Raw genomic sequence first — 15,353 nt, forward strand, 5'->3', positions numbered from 1 at the left:
GCCCATAAGGCAATTCAATAAGGGGAGTCAATTAGTTTTATTAAAACATTTATGAATATTGTTCTATAAAATGCAGTGTGGGAGACATTTGGATTTTTACATTTCTGACAGAAAATATTTCAAACCCAGTGTAGGCTGATAGTAAGGTCTGTAGTCTAAAAAGCAACTCCTCATTTTTCAGCACATTATATATATATATAACACCACACAAAATTTCATAGGAATTTGGCTTCTTTTATTATTATTATTATTTTCTTTTGTTTCGAAATAGATAATACCATCAGTGAAGAAGCTTGCAGTGCAGAGTGGTTGTAAATGTTCTTCAGCTGAGATTTTGAGGATGGAAAGAATTATACTGGATAAACTTCACTGGGATCTTTACACAGCAACATCAATGGATTTCTTAAACATTGTAAGCACTGAATGTTTGGCTTCTTGCACCAAATAAGACTAGAAAACACCAAGGGTGCACATACATTTCCTTCTAGTTAGCCTCAGGCCACACATTCTTAACTATCTGCAACTCTTTTGAAGTGTATTAACAGAAAGGTACAGAATTTCTGTACCGACACCCCTCCATTCCAAATGCTGAACTTTTGATTTCCAAATGATGTAAATTCCCATTTTGAAAGGACAACTTTGAAAGGACAATATTTGACTTTTTGTAAGGATATTCCAACTGTACTCCTAGGGATCTTCTGTTTATTGATTTAAATACACATTGCAAAAATATTTCTAACTCTGTACTCTTAATACTGTACATTAAAAGCTTTCAGAATTTTTGCTACATTTCACAAATCTCAGATCAGCTTTCTTTTGTTCACCCTGCATTAACACACTGGACCCTCATATTTAGACAAAATAGATCATTCTGATCTGGCACTTAATTCACATTTTATTTGCTTAACATTTATAGAAAGAAAACTCCTCTTTAAGAAGTTACCATGTGCTATATAGTAAGGCAAAAATCATGTGATAGAACAATGTCTCAGAGCTCATCTCTTTATGGCAAAGGTTGGATTCATGTTCCATCCTGGTGGGAGATGGTTCAGGCAACAGACCTAGTCACAACCTGGACATTAAGGCTGGGTTAAACCTGCTTCCAGCATTGTCAATCATTATACACCCCACCCTTGTTTGCTTTTTTTGCTGGCTTCAATATCACCTATTTCTTAATTATAACAAATGAGAAGTCAAAGGGTCTGAATTTACAATTGCAACAATGCAATGAATTCAGAATTAGTTACATTCAGTATAAGCTTAAACATTTCAATATTTGGCAAATACGACACAAATGGTAACAGTAGGACAAAAATATATTTAACAAAGTTAAGAGGTTTCCTGCTATGAATAAGAATTGGTTTGCACTTCTGGTCAATGACATATGAAAACGTACAAAGTTCATTGTTCACATTGGTCTTGGTGTGTTTCTTTTTAAATATATATCTTTTTATGGGTGTATTTTTAAAGAGAAAGATATATAATATAAATAAATGTTTCTCTTCTCTCCAGTTCCATGCCATGGTGATATCCAAGTGGCCCCATCTACTAAATGGGCTGCCTCAGAGGAATCCTTCCCGCCATGTTGCATTCTTGACAAGACAGCTACAGCACTGTATGGCATGCCACCAAGTGTTGCAGTTTAAGGGCTCCACATTGGCTTTGGTGATCATCACCTTGGAGTTGGAGAGGCTGACTCCTGACTGGTTTCCTGTGACAACTGATCTGCTAAAAAAAGCACAGGTAGGAGTCAAAGCAGGCTCTGCAAGATAAATCTGAGGCCCACAGAAAGATTTGTTTATAAAGAGATTTTTAAAAGATAAACCAATAACAAATGTTTTCAATACTTGAAAAAAAAAACTTGCATGTTTTTAAACTTATACTTCTCAGGAATGCTTATTAGGATGTAGCTTTTGTGTTAGGATGCAGTTTCTGTGTTAAGATGTTGTTTCTGTGCAGTGCGAACTCTGGGTTAGTTTAATGGGAGTTAATATCCTGATGAATACTAATGGCCACTGAAAGTCCATTACTAGATTAAGTGATACATTCATGACATTGCACTTGTTGTAGAACATACTTTCAGAATTGTCCAACATGGACGCTTGATGTTCTCATCAAAACATTAAAATAACCATTTTTTCACATGTAGGGGATTTATCACACTCCAATCTTTAACCTGTCATGTTACAGTGCATTTAAATTTCATGTGGTTTCATAGCAAGTGACCAGCTCACAAGCCAAGCTCTAACTGAGATCCAAGGAAAACAGGAAATTGCTAGATGTGTTGGTACAGTGGACCCTTCCCATACGCGGTGGATCTGTTCTGGATCCACCCACCCCACATAAATGGAAAAACGCATATGCTCAAGCACCATTTAAAACAATGGGCACATGCTCCTATGCACGGTGGTGCGTGCAGTCACCATTGTTTTAAACAGGGCTTACCTTCCACGTGTATGGCACACCTGAGTATTGCATGGGTTCACTGTAGTTATCAATAAATTTATTGTTTTCCATGGGTCTGAATAGGGAAGATTAGAATAGATCAGTGGTTCTGACAGTCAGTACTGTAAAACTAGGCTGGAGAACCATTGCCACTTCAGACATTGATGGACTCCACAAAGGAAATTGGGCTACAGCAACATTTGCAGAGGTTTACCAACCCTGATAAAACAATATAGGTTAGATGCAGCATTGGGAGACATACATGTATCACATATCTATGTTTCTGGAACTATATCTTCCAATCCTAACCCTCTCAAACCCACCTTGAAAGCAGGACACTCCCCCTCCCAACACAACTATTTCTTTGTGGCCAGAGAGTAGCGGGATCAGTGAGGACATGTCAAGCGCTTTCCCTTTTGTTGGATGTGCTGCCACAGGTATTGACAGGGACCACCAAGCAACCTTGGGCCCTCCTTGTAGATGACACCCTTGTAGGGTGTGCAGATATAGTAAAATAGCGGGACACATCCCTGCTGGTCAACCCACTCTCTGAGTTGGGGAGCTACACTGCTTGTAAGAGGGGAGCTATGCAGCTTACAAGTAGAGATTGGGTGGGATTTTGGACACTCAGTGGGTGAAACAGAATTCCAACCTTTGCAATGACCAGAAAGTTGAGCTGATCTATGTCATCAAAATTCATTAACAATATTAAATTCATTAACAGGATATCAGCCATAGTGTAGTACAGAACATTGCACCTTGCCTTATTTTTCAGGTCTTTGTGCTACTGCACCATAGATTCCTATTCTTGGGATAAGTGGAATCCAGTAACACCAGGAGAGCAAATGTTTCCCCATTGTGGTCTCTCCTGCTGATTTCCTCCTGCCCTTCAAGCAGTTGTTAAGAGATTTTAAAGAGTAGTAGGGATGAAAATCATGAGGCCACTCAGGTGTTTTTACCACCACCACCCAATGGCCAATGGTGAGTTTATCAACATCTGTAGGTCCCCATGTTTCCCACCCCAGTTCTAGAGGATACGTCTGTGTAAGGACATAATTTAAGTATTTTGATAAGATTGTTGCATTGTGGCAGCTTACAAACCATCAGGTATTCTATTGGTACAATGCCATTTATTGTTGACCATCTTGTAGAATCTGAGTGCGGTGCAGAATATGAAACTGATTTGATTTTTTGCTAAGCATAGCTAAGACCCTGCACCATTGTTTTAGTATCCTGTTGTACAACAGGGAAACCATGGTTGTGAGCTGCTTATCTGATTTAGTTTCTCACCTGCTTATCAGTTTAGTGTACCCACTCCATGGGTAAAGTAACTGTTAATAGTAGACTGGTAAGCTTAACTGTGGTTTACTGGTGATCTATAGATTCAGACGTTCTAGCAAGGCAGGGTCAGCACAAACAGTAGCTTGTAGAATAATTTTGATCTGTGGCTGCAGCACTTAGTTTGTTGACCACAAAAAAACCTATTAGGATTTATGGCAGGCTCAACTTCAGAGGTTAAAGCAAATCAGTTTCATGCTTCATTGGAACCCAATCACAGAGTGTACATGGGGAAGAGCAGCCCTCCAGATTGGGTTAAAGTGTACCTCCTATCATCCTTAGCCAACATAGTTCTAGTTCTTGTGAGGCAACCGGGAGTTGTAGTCTATCAGCATCTGGAGGCTGTGTCTTGCCCACATCTGGTGTGTACAGACTGCCTATTTACTATATGCAGCAGAATTAATTAATAGTGGCTACTCTGTACACATGCCCCAAGTTGAATGATGACTTGAATAATTTCAAATAGCTGTTTACTTGGAAATATTAGAGCGACCATCTTTCTTTTTCATGTCCTTACAACAGCATATTGGTTAATACTGAAAACAATAAGTTAATAATTTCAGAAGCTGGGGAAAATGGGTTTGTTGATACATTGTATTACAGATGAATAGCACCCAGTTCATCCACTGTAAAGAACTTGTTGATCAGCAGCTCCTGAGCTTTCAGTCAACCAACGCCGTCTATATTTTCAACCCAGCAAACCGAAGCATCCAAACTTACCTAGATGAAAGGTTACCCTGCTGTTCTTCCATAATGAAAAAGACAATGCAAAGTCATTCACAAGCCCAGGGAAACTGGTCTGGCTTTAGAGCCAAAGCCCAGGAAGAGGAGACACAGACTGATGATTTTTTTGATGGGTTCAAGTGCCTGTACAATGAAGATGGGATGCCAGAAGCTGGGCAGACCACCGATATGGATGGTATGGATTATCATAGGCAAGAGGAAAGTAACAGCACTTGTCCACCACTGCAGCCTGCCCCTCAGATTGACTAGCTGATGTCTGTATGGTAACAAGGGATCAGATAGCTCCAAAAGCTATCTAATATTTCAAAGGTTAGCAGAGCTTTTATTAGAAAACACTGCCTGTTTTTTAGCTTGTAACACTCAATTGTTAAAATTGCTTTCTGCATTACTACACTATGCATGTTTTGTTTTGGTATGTTCATATCAAGATCTGGTCATATCAGGGTAGAAGATAAAGATTAGAGCTATACACGGACAATACCTCAGGGATCAACATTCAATAGGCCAGGTCATGTTCTAGAAGTATCAGGTCAAACATAATTCCAGGACAGAAGGGAAACTTGCTAAATTTTTACTCAGGACAGTTTTAAGAATTGTTTCTATTCTGACAATGGCTTTATTCTCCTGCATACATGAAACTACTGGGTGTTACTGATGAACAGCTGATACATTCTGAAAATTAGTTCTAGAGCTGGGTAGCTCTCTTTTCAAGTAACAAGCCACCTTAGCTTAGCTGCATAAATAAGATGGTAGACCTGATATTTTAATGTTTGGTTCAGGGATACAACAGGCAGCAATCAAACAGATCAATACTTGGATAAAAATGTCTGAGCTGGGTGTAAATTAGGTGTGGGGAATCTCAAATCTTACATTTGTTTTCAGAGGCTAGTGTCCATCAAGGCTGGCCTGTATAACCAGTGGTGATGGATGAACTAGGGTTGGAGTCTATACTCTTTAGGGCCACAGGTTTGCTTCTCTCAGCTTAAAATTAAACTGTGCCACAAAAAGATGTGAACAGTAGTGATCCATGGAGAGAGGTGGGTAAGAAATGATGATGATGAAGGTGATAATAATAATAATAATAATAATAATAATAATAATAATAATAATAACAACTAATACTATTGATACTATTAATATCAATATTAATCAGGGCGCACACCACTAGCATCCACTAAAATGATTGTTTTACAGTGGTGTGCCAAGTCAGAGGTGGTCTGCTGGTGCATGCCTATATGTGCTCTGTTGGAAAAAAGATGCCAGGCATACAGTCAGGGGTTTGTGTGACTCAGATGTGAATGAAAAATTACTAAGACCATACATCATTTATCCAGCTGAGTAGATGACTGTTCGAATAGATACATGGCGTAGACCTGCATTAATATAAGATGACATATGCTTGCTAGTGAGATGAGAAGAGCTTGACTGTCACAAAGCAGAAAAGAGCAGTCTTTAGCTACTTTAGCTACTGTAGCTTCATAATATGGAGTGGGGGTAGAGATGAAACATTTTCTGTACCTTATCTCTGAAAAGGGGGTCTTAAGTCATTTGTCCTACTGATGTGCCCCTCCAGAATTTGTCAGACTGCAACTCCCAGGGATGATAGAAGTTGCACTGCAACGTGAAAGGGTCACAGCTCTTTCATTCCTCATTTATGATGTGCAGCTCTGGAATGGTACAGAATTCAGCACCCCAAGCATCTGTTTTATTATTAAAAATAAATATTATTATTATTATTATTGCATTTTAAAAATGTTGCTTTGGGCATATGCAAAATATACCTGAACCATTTTTCCCACATACAGTTTGACACAGTCCAATTGTCAGGTTGTCAACCTCCTTGTATTTCTAACCACTGTCATGGGAGTGGTTGAACTTTCATCTAGTTTGTGTGTATAAAGGTTTCCCCAAATTTGCAATTTTTAAAAATCAATTTGAGCGGAAGAATGTGAAATTAAAAAAAACCTTAAATGTGGGATAAAACAATTGACCTAACTGCTTGTGCAGGTTAGGACTTGGAGTGCTGAGCTAAGACTTTGACTGTGTGTGTATTCAACCATGATTCTGGTGCTGAATCAAATCTGCTGTTTCTTTTGCCCCCCATGATGTTTCTCAGGTTTAGCAGTTAACATGGCAGACACATACTACACAGTCATCTCCAGTTCAGAGTAGTTGTACCTATTGAATTAGATAGCTGTAGAGGGTTAAGCATTTGTTCAGTTAGATTTATAAAGAAATCTATCAAAACTTCCTCATAAATAGGATAAAAAGAGCTTATGATTTTAAAAAAAAACCCAAAGAAAGCAAAATTGACAGGCTTGCCCATCCCTGTCAGATTTCTGATGATCTGTGTTTGGCAAATCAGATAGCTAAGACGTAACAACAGTTCTGTCCAAAAGTTGGATTCTTATGTATTCATAATTTTTATATACCTACCTTTCTAAAATAAAATCAGTTACGCTGTCCTTCATTTGAATAAGTCAGTATGGCATGTGCATTCCCTCTTGTTTATCCTTACAGTCACTCTGTGAGCTATGTAAGGCTGAGAGGTTACTGGTGAAGATTTCCCAAGTGAGCTTCTGTGGCTGAGGAGGCATATGAGTTCAAGTTTCTCCAGTTGGTGAACTCTCGGCAGTAAAGAGGATTAAGCAGACAGTGCTTAGTTAAATGAATAGTGTCATATGAGGAAGGGGATGCTTAATTCTCATAATTTACACAGATCACAGGTTTTAGCTTTTCCTGATGTTGCACTGATATTACTTGAGCATATTATGTTGGTTTTCTCACACACATACAAACTCATACACACACGCACATGCACGCACACACACACAAATCTATGAAGGATCAAATAATTTGCTAGGCAGTTTAAAAGATTTCCATGAAGAAAGCACTAGGTTAGTCTGTTATGGCATCATTGTTGAACTGTGCAATGAAATTTGTTAAGGGTTTATAAAGTTACAGGGTGAGGTAGAGCAAGAATAACTTAGCTATGACTAAAAGATACTGCAGTACTCACAGAGATGCTAGATCATGGGATTTGTAGTCTCCAGGTAGCAGCTGAGATCAGTGGTGGTACAGGTACAAGTGCAATTCCATTAGTGCTGGATGAACAGTCTCCCACCCTAGACCCTCTTTATATAAAAATCAAAAAATCACTGCACAAGAGACTTCGTGCAAATGTTGGCATCACCATGCTGAAAAACCATTGATCAATAAGTGCAATGATACACACATGCTTTGGATGTTTTGCTTGAAATCCTTAAAGATCATTGTTACCCCACACTGCAGCTGGGATTACTTTAAAAACAAATAGTATGAGAATCAGAGATGGCCCAAAAAACTGAATGACCCTATTGTTACTCACGCTGAGAGTAGAACCACTAATTCAACAGCATTTACCTATATGCTGATTCACTATTCAACAATTGGGACTGACTAACAGGACAGTCTTTGACAACCAAATCCAGAAAATAAACCAATGGGCACACATGGACAAAATGGTAAAATACAATATACAGTATTCAATAATTGAGAAGCTGCTGTCCACTGAATGGTACCCAAATTGTTACAGTTTGATGTGGACTGTTCCAGTTTCTCTAATGGTAGGACTAGGAGAATCAACACTGCAGTGGGCAAAAAACTAAATTAAAGAGAGAGGGATGTCTGCAAAATGGTGCTGAATGTGATGATATCAAAGTGATGTTTGGTATTAACACGGAGGGGTCTTTTACATGACTACTTCATAACATGGTAGCTACAGAAAGCCTTCAAAATGTTGTTCTCATTGCCAGCTTATTGATCAGTTGGATGTAGGTAAACTCCAGATGTGTCAAATGCAAAATCGGGTGTCCTGCTGGGAGTCAGTTCTCATTGTGAGAGACACAGAGAGTGTACCTGATCACCTAGCCTACACTGCATTCTTACACATTTTCCCTGAGGTAACCACATGCCTGATGAAGCACTTTGGAGGCAGGATGGAATAGGTATTGCAGTAGGGAAGCAGCGACATGAAAGTTACCGCTTCCCCAAAGCACCAACTGTGAATGGTCTGTGTAGTGCTCAAGAGCCCAAAGGAGCATGTGGACAGAACAGCAGCATTTGAGTGCTGCTAATGCACTGCAAATAAGCTAGGAATGTAGGAATTTAAATTATGCAGCATACTATGCAGCCAAATCTGCATGAGGCTTCCACATGTATGGATGTCTGGTTATTAAGGGAAAACTTGGAACAAAAAAGTTCTTGCTCTTGCTTTTCAGCTACGGGACCAAAAGCACTACTCTTTTTCTTTGATCACAAACTGTGACTTGTATTTTTAACATTGGCATGTCTGTGTTTTTGTTTTGTACTCCCCCCATCTGTTTTGTTAATAAAAAAATGGAAATCTTACATCTGCATTAATTAATTAAAAAGAAAATGTCCAGGGTCCCACAGCTTATGGAAACCAAAAAAAAAATAAGTGTGCCTAAAGCTACAAATCCTACACAACTGGGAGTAAGCATCACTGAGCAAGTGGATCTTGCACCTGGACAGACATGCACAGGGTGGGGCCAAGCTTGTAAATTCTGCCACCACATTTCAGCAGATTTTCTTAGTCTGACGACAGTAATTCTACTGCCAAAAATAACCATGTTTTTCTAGAACATGTCCACATAGCCTGAAAAACCCACAAAAATCTATGGATGTCGGCCATGAAAGCCTTCGACTTCACAAAATAAAGGCTGTTTGGATAAAAGAGCAAAATTTATTTCATGGCAAGAATCTTGACAAAAGCCACTCTAAAAGGATTCCAATGCACATATTTCATCTTTGGTTCAGTTAAGCAATGCTGAGTCCTGCAAAGACTCTGAGGGACCTTGGTGTCATGGATGTGGCTTCAAAACTGTTTCAATTTCTTAAATTATATAATATGATTTTGTTTGTTGTGTGCCTTCCTTTCTGATGTTTGGCCTCCCCAAGGTAAACTTTTCATGGGGCTTTCTAAGCAAGATTTGTTCTTGCCTGTGGTGTTTGGCATTGCCTTCCTCTGAGGCTGAGCGAGTGTGACTTGCCTAAAGTCACCCAGTGGGTTTCTGTGGCTGAATGTGGACTCGAATGCTGATCTCCAGAGTCATGCTCCAATACTCAAACCACTGCCCCGCACAGGCTCTTTAATATGCTTTAAGTCTGTTTAAATTATCTTGCATTCTTTCAAATTTAAATTGTTTTAAATTGATTTTATTTACCCCCCACTCGGAGATCCTATGACAAAGGGCTGCATATAAACATATATCTACAATATATATTAATACTGTAGTGTAACATAGAACTTTTTTCCTCATTGCAAAGGAACTCTTCAGTAGCATCAAAGCTTCTCTTCATCTATGCATCACATTTCTACAATTTCAAAGCTAATGCATTCTAAGTGGGATCTTTCTTCAAGAACAGAGGACTACATATTTTGGGCATACCTTTGCCTTCCAAACATAATTCATTATCTGTTTGTAAAACAAATCACTACTGCTGCTTACTAATATCTTACTATTCATTTAGAGATGAAAATCAGTGAGGTCAGACAAATTTTCATAAGATTGGGTTTGCTGAAAGAGTTGTGTCTGCTAGGGATTATTTAAAAAGCATGTGGATACTGTAATAACAGATGTTGCCAGAATTTCATTATCCCCTCACAACAGAAAGGTATAAGATGAGGGTCAGTTTACACCCTCCAGTTTAATTTGCCTGGTCAGTTTACATTGCATTCAGTTTACCTTATCAGTGCATTGTGAAATTTGGCAAAATGAAAGATAAAAGCTCAGCCAACTATTGCTTTTTTGGTGCCATTAAATCATTTTTGGAGCTTGGGTTTCATGGTCACCCAAAGCAGTTGCTTACTTTTTTAAACATGTAACTGTCTGGTTCCATTATTCCAAGACGATGAGATTCAGCTAACATCATGTGTGGCATTCCCTTGCTTTTTAATCTGCCCCCATTCATCCCAATTTAGTTGTCCTTTAAAAATGGTTTCCTGCTTAGGTTTGATTTATAGTATGCAGATAAGAAAGGATACTCTGGCCATTTGATGGAACAAGGAACATAGGCAAATACAGAATTGCAGGAGAAAAAAGTGGCTCAGGGAAAAGAAACAAACTTCACTATCAAATTAGGCACATTATACCTTAAGAAACCGAACAAGTGGACTATTTCATGTAAAGATTTTCATATAAGTTTACATGAGTGAAATCCCTGCACAATAGTTAGTGCTAAACATACTAGAATTCCTCAGAAGGTTAGGGTAATTAAATAGTTGTTTAATGCCCCAATATAGAAAAAATAAATGGCCATTAATCTTATATAAGAATATTAGGAAGAGTGGGGTTTTGGGGCAGGTAGGATACAGAATGTTACTTTACAGATCCAAAGCAAAATGTATAGGTCAATTTTTGTTCATGTGCCTATTTACAATAACTTACATGTGTAAGGTTGCAATTTCCATTTCATGTTGAACAGTACCCCAAGTGTGTTCAATTGACCACTGAGGAGGTTTTATGTTCTTTCACCATCAAATAAGATTAGTATTTTGGTTTTAGTGCATGCCATGCATTTAGCCAGATTTAACAGATTTATTGTTAGAGTTTCTGCTTAATCAAGAAACCTGGGTCAGGCAATGTGGTCCAGATCAGCTTTCACTTTAAAATCTCTTCTGTGCAATACTTGGCAAGTATTAAAAAGTAGAAGCACCAATTATATTTCTTCGGTGTGAGGTGTTTTGGCCTTAATAAATCTTCTAATTTACATATCTTCCTGTTGTTATGGAGGACGAACTGGGAAGACTAAAGAAGCTATAATAAAACAAGAGAGAACCAGTATTTAGCTTGCAGGTTTACTTAATGACATTCACTGTACAGCATGAAAGCATTTTCTCCAAAAGCAAAGGAAGCATGGTGATAGCTTGTTTAATTCAGAGAGACACAAAAGCTGCTGTAGAGAGGGGATGTATTCTCCCATCTTGCTTAGAGTCAGAAGACATTTAAACCAGCAGCTAGACCTTAGGAGACACCACTATTTTATATAGGAAAATGGCGGTGACAGGTAAGTTTAATGATTTTTTTTGTCATAACAAGGGTTAAATCTTGTTGTTAGTCCCAATCAGGAATCAATGAGATTTATCTATGTATTAACAACTGAGTCTACTCTAGTCAAGACTTTGTTGTTGTGTACCTTCAAGCTGTTTCTGACCCTACCATTGGGTTTTCTTGGCAAGATTTGTTCAGAGAGTTTTATTATATGCTCCTCTGAGGTTGAGAGTGTGTGACTTGCCCCAGGTCACCTAATGGGTTTCCATGGCCGAGTGGGGATTCGAAACCTGGTCTCCAGAGTCATAGTCCAATGCTCAAACCATTAACCCACAGGATACCGTAATTCTTTATCTCCTTTTAAGTGATGGAAATATTGTCATGAGTGACTTGCTCTAAACACTTGTTTAGAACAGAGGATAGCCAATTCATAAATCAAAGAAACTCAGAGATCAGCATCTTTAACAAGAAATGAGATAAAGTTTGGAAGAAGGATCTGGCTGTGCAGAAAGGCCTGTCATACACTAAAGAAGGAGATACTGATAGATACTCAGTTCTTAACCAGGTCAAGGGATCTTCTACCTTAAATGACACATTGGGCCATCAACATAGTGGTTTCAATTCAATTCAAGAAGCTTACATTTGGTCTGGCCTTCCCCCAGTTCTTGCCACCAATCATAATATGGCACAAGAACAACCTAGTGGTTCACCTCATTCTCCCTTTTTATGTTTTTTTAAAAACCCAACTACAGGACAAAGCCAGTTTTTATTCAAGGTACCATATAAACCCTATTTCAAATAAATGGTTATTCCAAATAGTTCTGTGATCTCTCAATTTCCTGTTGCCATATGAACAATACTTCATGTTCATGACCTCCACAAGTCATTTCAATAGTAAAAAAAAAAAAAAAAGCCTTGGAAAAAAGTATGTAATGAGCACAGATATCATTGCAGCTGCCTATATTAGAATTAATTTAACCCTTAGCCAAAGGATGTGGTAGCATATAGGTAATAATCATTTTTAAAGGACATCAGCTACCAGTTTTTGACTTGAGCAAACTGCCCTGTGTTTATATCATTTGCCCTCAAAAGTAGGAAGTGCTATGTAATTAGACTTCTGTAATACACTCTACATGGGGCTACCCTTGTACCAAGTTTGGAAGCTTCAATTGGTCCAAAACGCAGCAGCTAGATTGGTCACCGGAGCATCTAGGTTTGACCACATAACACCAATATTAAAATCTCTTCATTGGCTGCTGATTAGCTTCCGGGCCCAATATAAAGTGTTGGTTATCACCTTTAAAGCTCTATATGGCTTGGGCCCGAGTTACTTGAGGGAACGCCTCTCCCTACACAATCTGCCCTGCACTCTCAGACATCTGGGAAGAAATTATTAGAGTGTAAAAACCAGACTAACAACAACTTCCCACAGAGCATTTTCCGCCATGGCTCCCAAGTTATGGAATGATTTGCTGGAAGAGATCTGTCTTATTACCACCCTAGACGCTTTCAAGAAAGCACTTAAGATTGATCTCTTCCGGCGAGCCTATCCACCAAACCTGCTGTAAAACATCTCACCTCTGTTAGTATTGCATGGTTTTATGAAGAGTTATTCACACTATATTGATAATAATGCTAGTTTTAATGTATGTAATTGATATGTTTTACTGTTGAAATATTTGATTGTTGTAATCCTGCCTCAATCCACAGGGAGAGCCGGGAAATAGAAATAATAATAATAATAATAATAATAATAATTATTATTATTATTATTATTAAATGCACATTCTTTTTACAATGCTGGTCTCATTTTTTTCAGATTTAATGTCCACGCATGTTACTTTCTTAACACACTTACCAGTATGCCAAGCAACTCCCAAGTGTGAAACTATACTGTCTTCAGCAGCAAATGGGACTCCACTACTGTAACGACTCTTCTAAAAAAGGCCACTCATAGAATATTGCTTTGTATCCATGAATTGATGTGCTCATTCAGCACTTCAGTTCACACAGACTACATACTCTCCAGTTATTAAAGTGTGTTTTAACATAATAGACTTTTATGTTTTCTCTATACCAGTTTAACCTATGTTTCCTGCCATCTGTTTTAATTTTGTTCTGGGATACCTTAGGGGATTCTAGGTCTGGGGCAAAGTTTGTAAATAAATTAAATAAATCACATAGCTAAGTGCAGTGTTTTGCAGACTAAGACAACGTAAGTCTTTCCTAACCTGAAACTGTTGGATGCTTTGGATGACAAGTCACACCATCCTTAGCCAACCAGCAAATCTGGAGGGACTCTACGTTAGGAAAGGTTAATTTCACCAATACATCCGAATGTCCAAATTACAATTAAACTATTAACTGGTATTTCACACGTATTTCACAATGATCTTCTTCAGATTATGCATTAAATGCAATATTAAATTCTGAATCCAACAGAATTAGATCTTATCATTAATTCTATAAATGTTTAAAGAATCATATTACTAAAAATATCCTTATCCAGCCTAGAAAGGAAGTTCTGTTGCAAATGAACTGTGATGGTAAGAGCTGTTTGACAATGCAATATGCTGCCTTAGTGTGTGGTAGTCTCTTCCTTGGGAGGTTTTTAAACAGAAACTGGATGGCTATCTCCTGGGAGCACTTTGACTGTGTGTTCCTGCATGGCAGGGAGTTGAACTGGATGTTTCTTGTGGTCTCTTCCAACTCTTATGATTCTATAAAATCTCTTAGGGAGGCCTATAAAAGTGCATGTAACTTCCAATATAACTTGAAGCAGTCAACAGAAGGAACACCCATTAAGCACTAAGTTTACTGCACTTCAGTACACTTTCTTCTTAATGGACATGTGCAACTCCTTTGAAGCAAACTGAGACCCCCGGCCCATAGATCAGAACTGCTTTGTCTTCCAGGCGCTTTTATTACTTTTATTACCTTGTTCACTTCTCATTCTCAGCTATGAACACTCCGTTATGATACTAATGCACCTTCTAGGTGGGCTTACTCTTACCCTCCTCAGCAGTTGGAAAAAACGTCTATTTCTCTAGTTCATTCTATCAAGTTAAGGAGGGAGGCTATTCTCAGCTTTCCCATTTGGCCTCTTCATATTGTCCATCCCTTTATCATTTGTGATGCTGAAACTAAGATAACAATTGACTCTTGAGAAGGCACTGATTATAATATATCGTAATGCAACGTGCTTAAAACTTTCTCTAACCAGTACCAAGACACTATATATGCAAACATTGGACTAGGTATTTCCATAAGGATGTTGCTGGACTTCAGCTTCCATTGTCCCAGATCATGACATGTCAAAGCTAGGAGCCCCACAACAAACGTGTGGAGAGCCACAAGTTCCTTACCTTTCCAATATCTATGAATGCATTCATGAACATGCAAGCCAAACTGCATCACTCAGAATCTGACCAGAAAATAAGCATCATACCCATCCAGAATGGGTTTGGCCTTTCAGCACTGTGGCAAGTCATGTGGACAATTCTTTTAAAGGCAAGTCCTTATGTACCCAGAAAAATACACTTGAAGTTTGAATTTCCTATACTTTTCTGCAGCAAAATTATTTTATGTCTGCTGTATCAACTGTGCTATCTACTTTTAACTCCAGACAAACACTAATTACTACTGCTCCTGTGTGTAAAAATGACTCAGGTCCATTGACATCAATGAGATTATGGTTTCAGCCCAGGTAAACATCAACTCAAGTGGCTGATGGGTTACAGCTGCACAAGCCAAGGACAGAATGATCCAACTATC

General features: G+C 38.4%; 1 protein-coding gene across 4 annotated transcripts in view; it reads right to left on the reverse strand.

The window, feature by feature from the left end:
- Positions 1–213: 213 nt before the first annotated feature.
- The window catches only part of SEPTIN8 (septin 8), an 86,389-nt gene continuing 71,249 nt past the window's right edge, over positions 214–15,353 (reverse strand). For 2 of the 4 annotated variants that reach the window (XM_042454075.1, XM_042454073.1), the window contains exon 10: positions 214–1,728. In XM_042454075.1, the coding sequence (XP_042310009.1) occupies positions 1,563–1,728 (166 nt within the window). In that variant the 3' untranslated portion in view covers positions 214–1,562. Of the gene's footprint in view, positions 1,729–10,710; positions 11,346–15,353 lie in introns of those variants that run through there. The other 2 variants (XM_042454074.1, XM_042454076.1) reach the window with 2 other exon arrangements.

This window comes from Sceloporus undulatus, chromosome 2, assembly GCF_019175285.1.
Source record: "Sceloporus undulatus isolate JIND9_A2432 ecotype Alabama chromosome 2, SceUnd_v1.1, whole genome shotgun sequence".
Lineage (NCBI taxonomy): Eukaryota > Metazoa > Chordata > Lepidosauria > Squamata > Phrynosomatidae > Sceloporus > Sceloporus undulatus.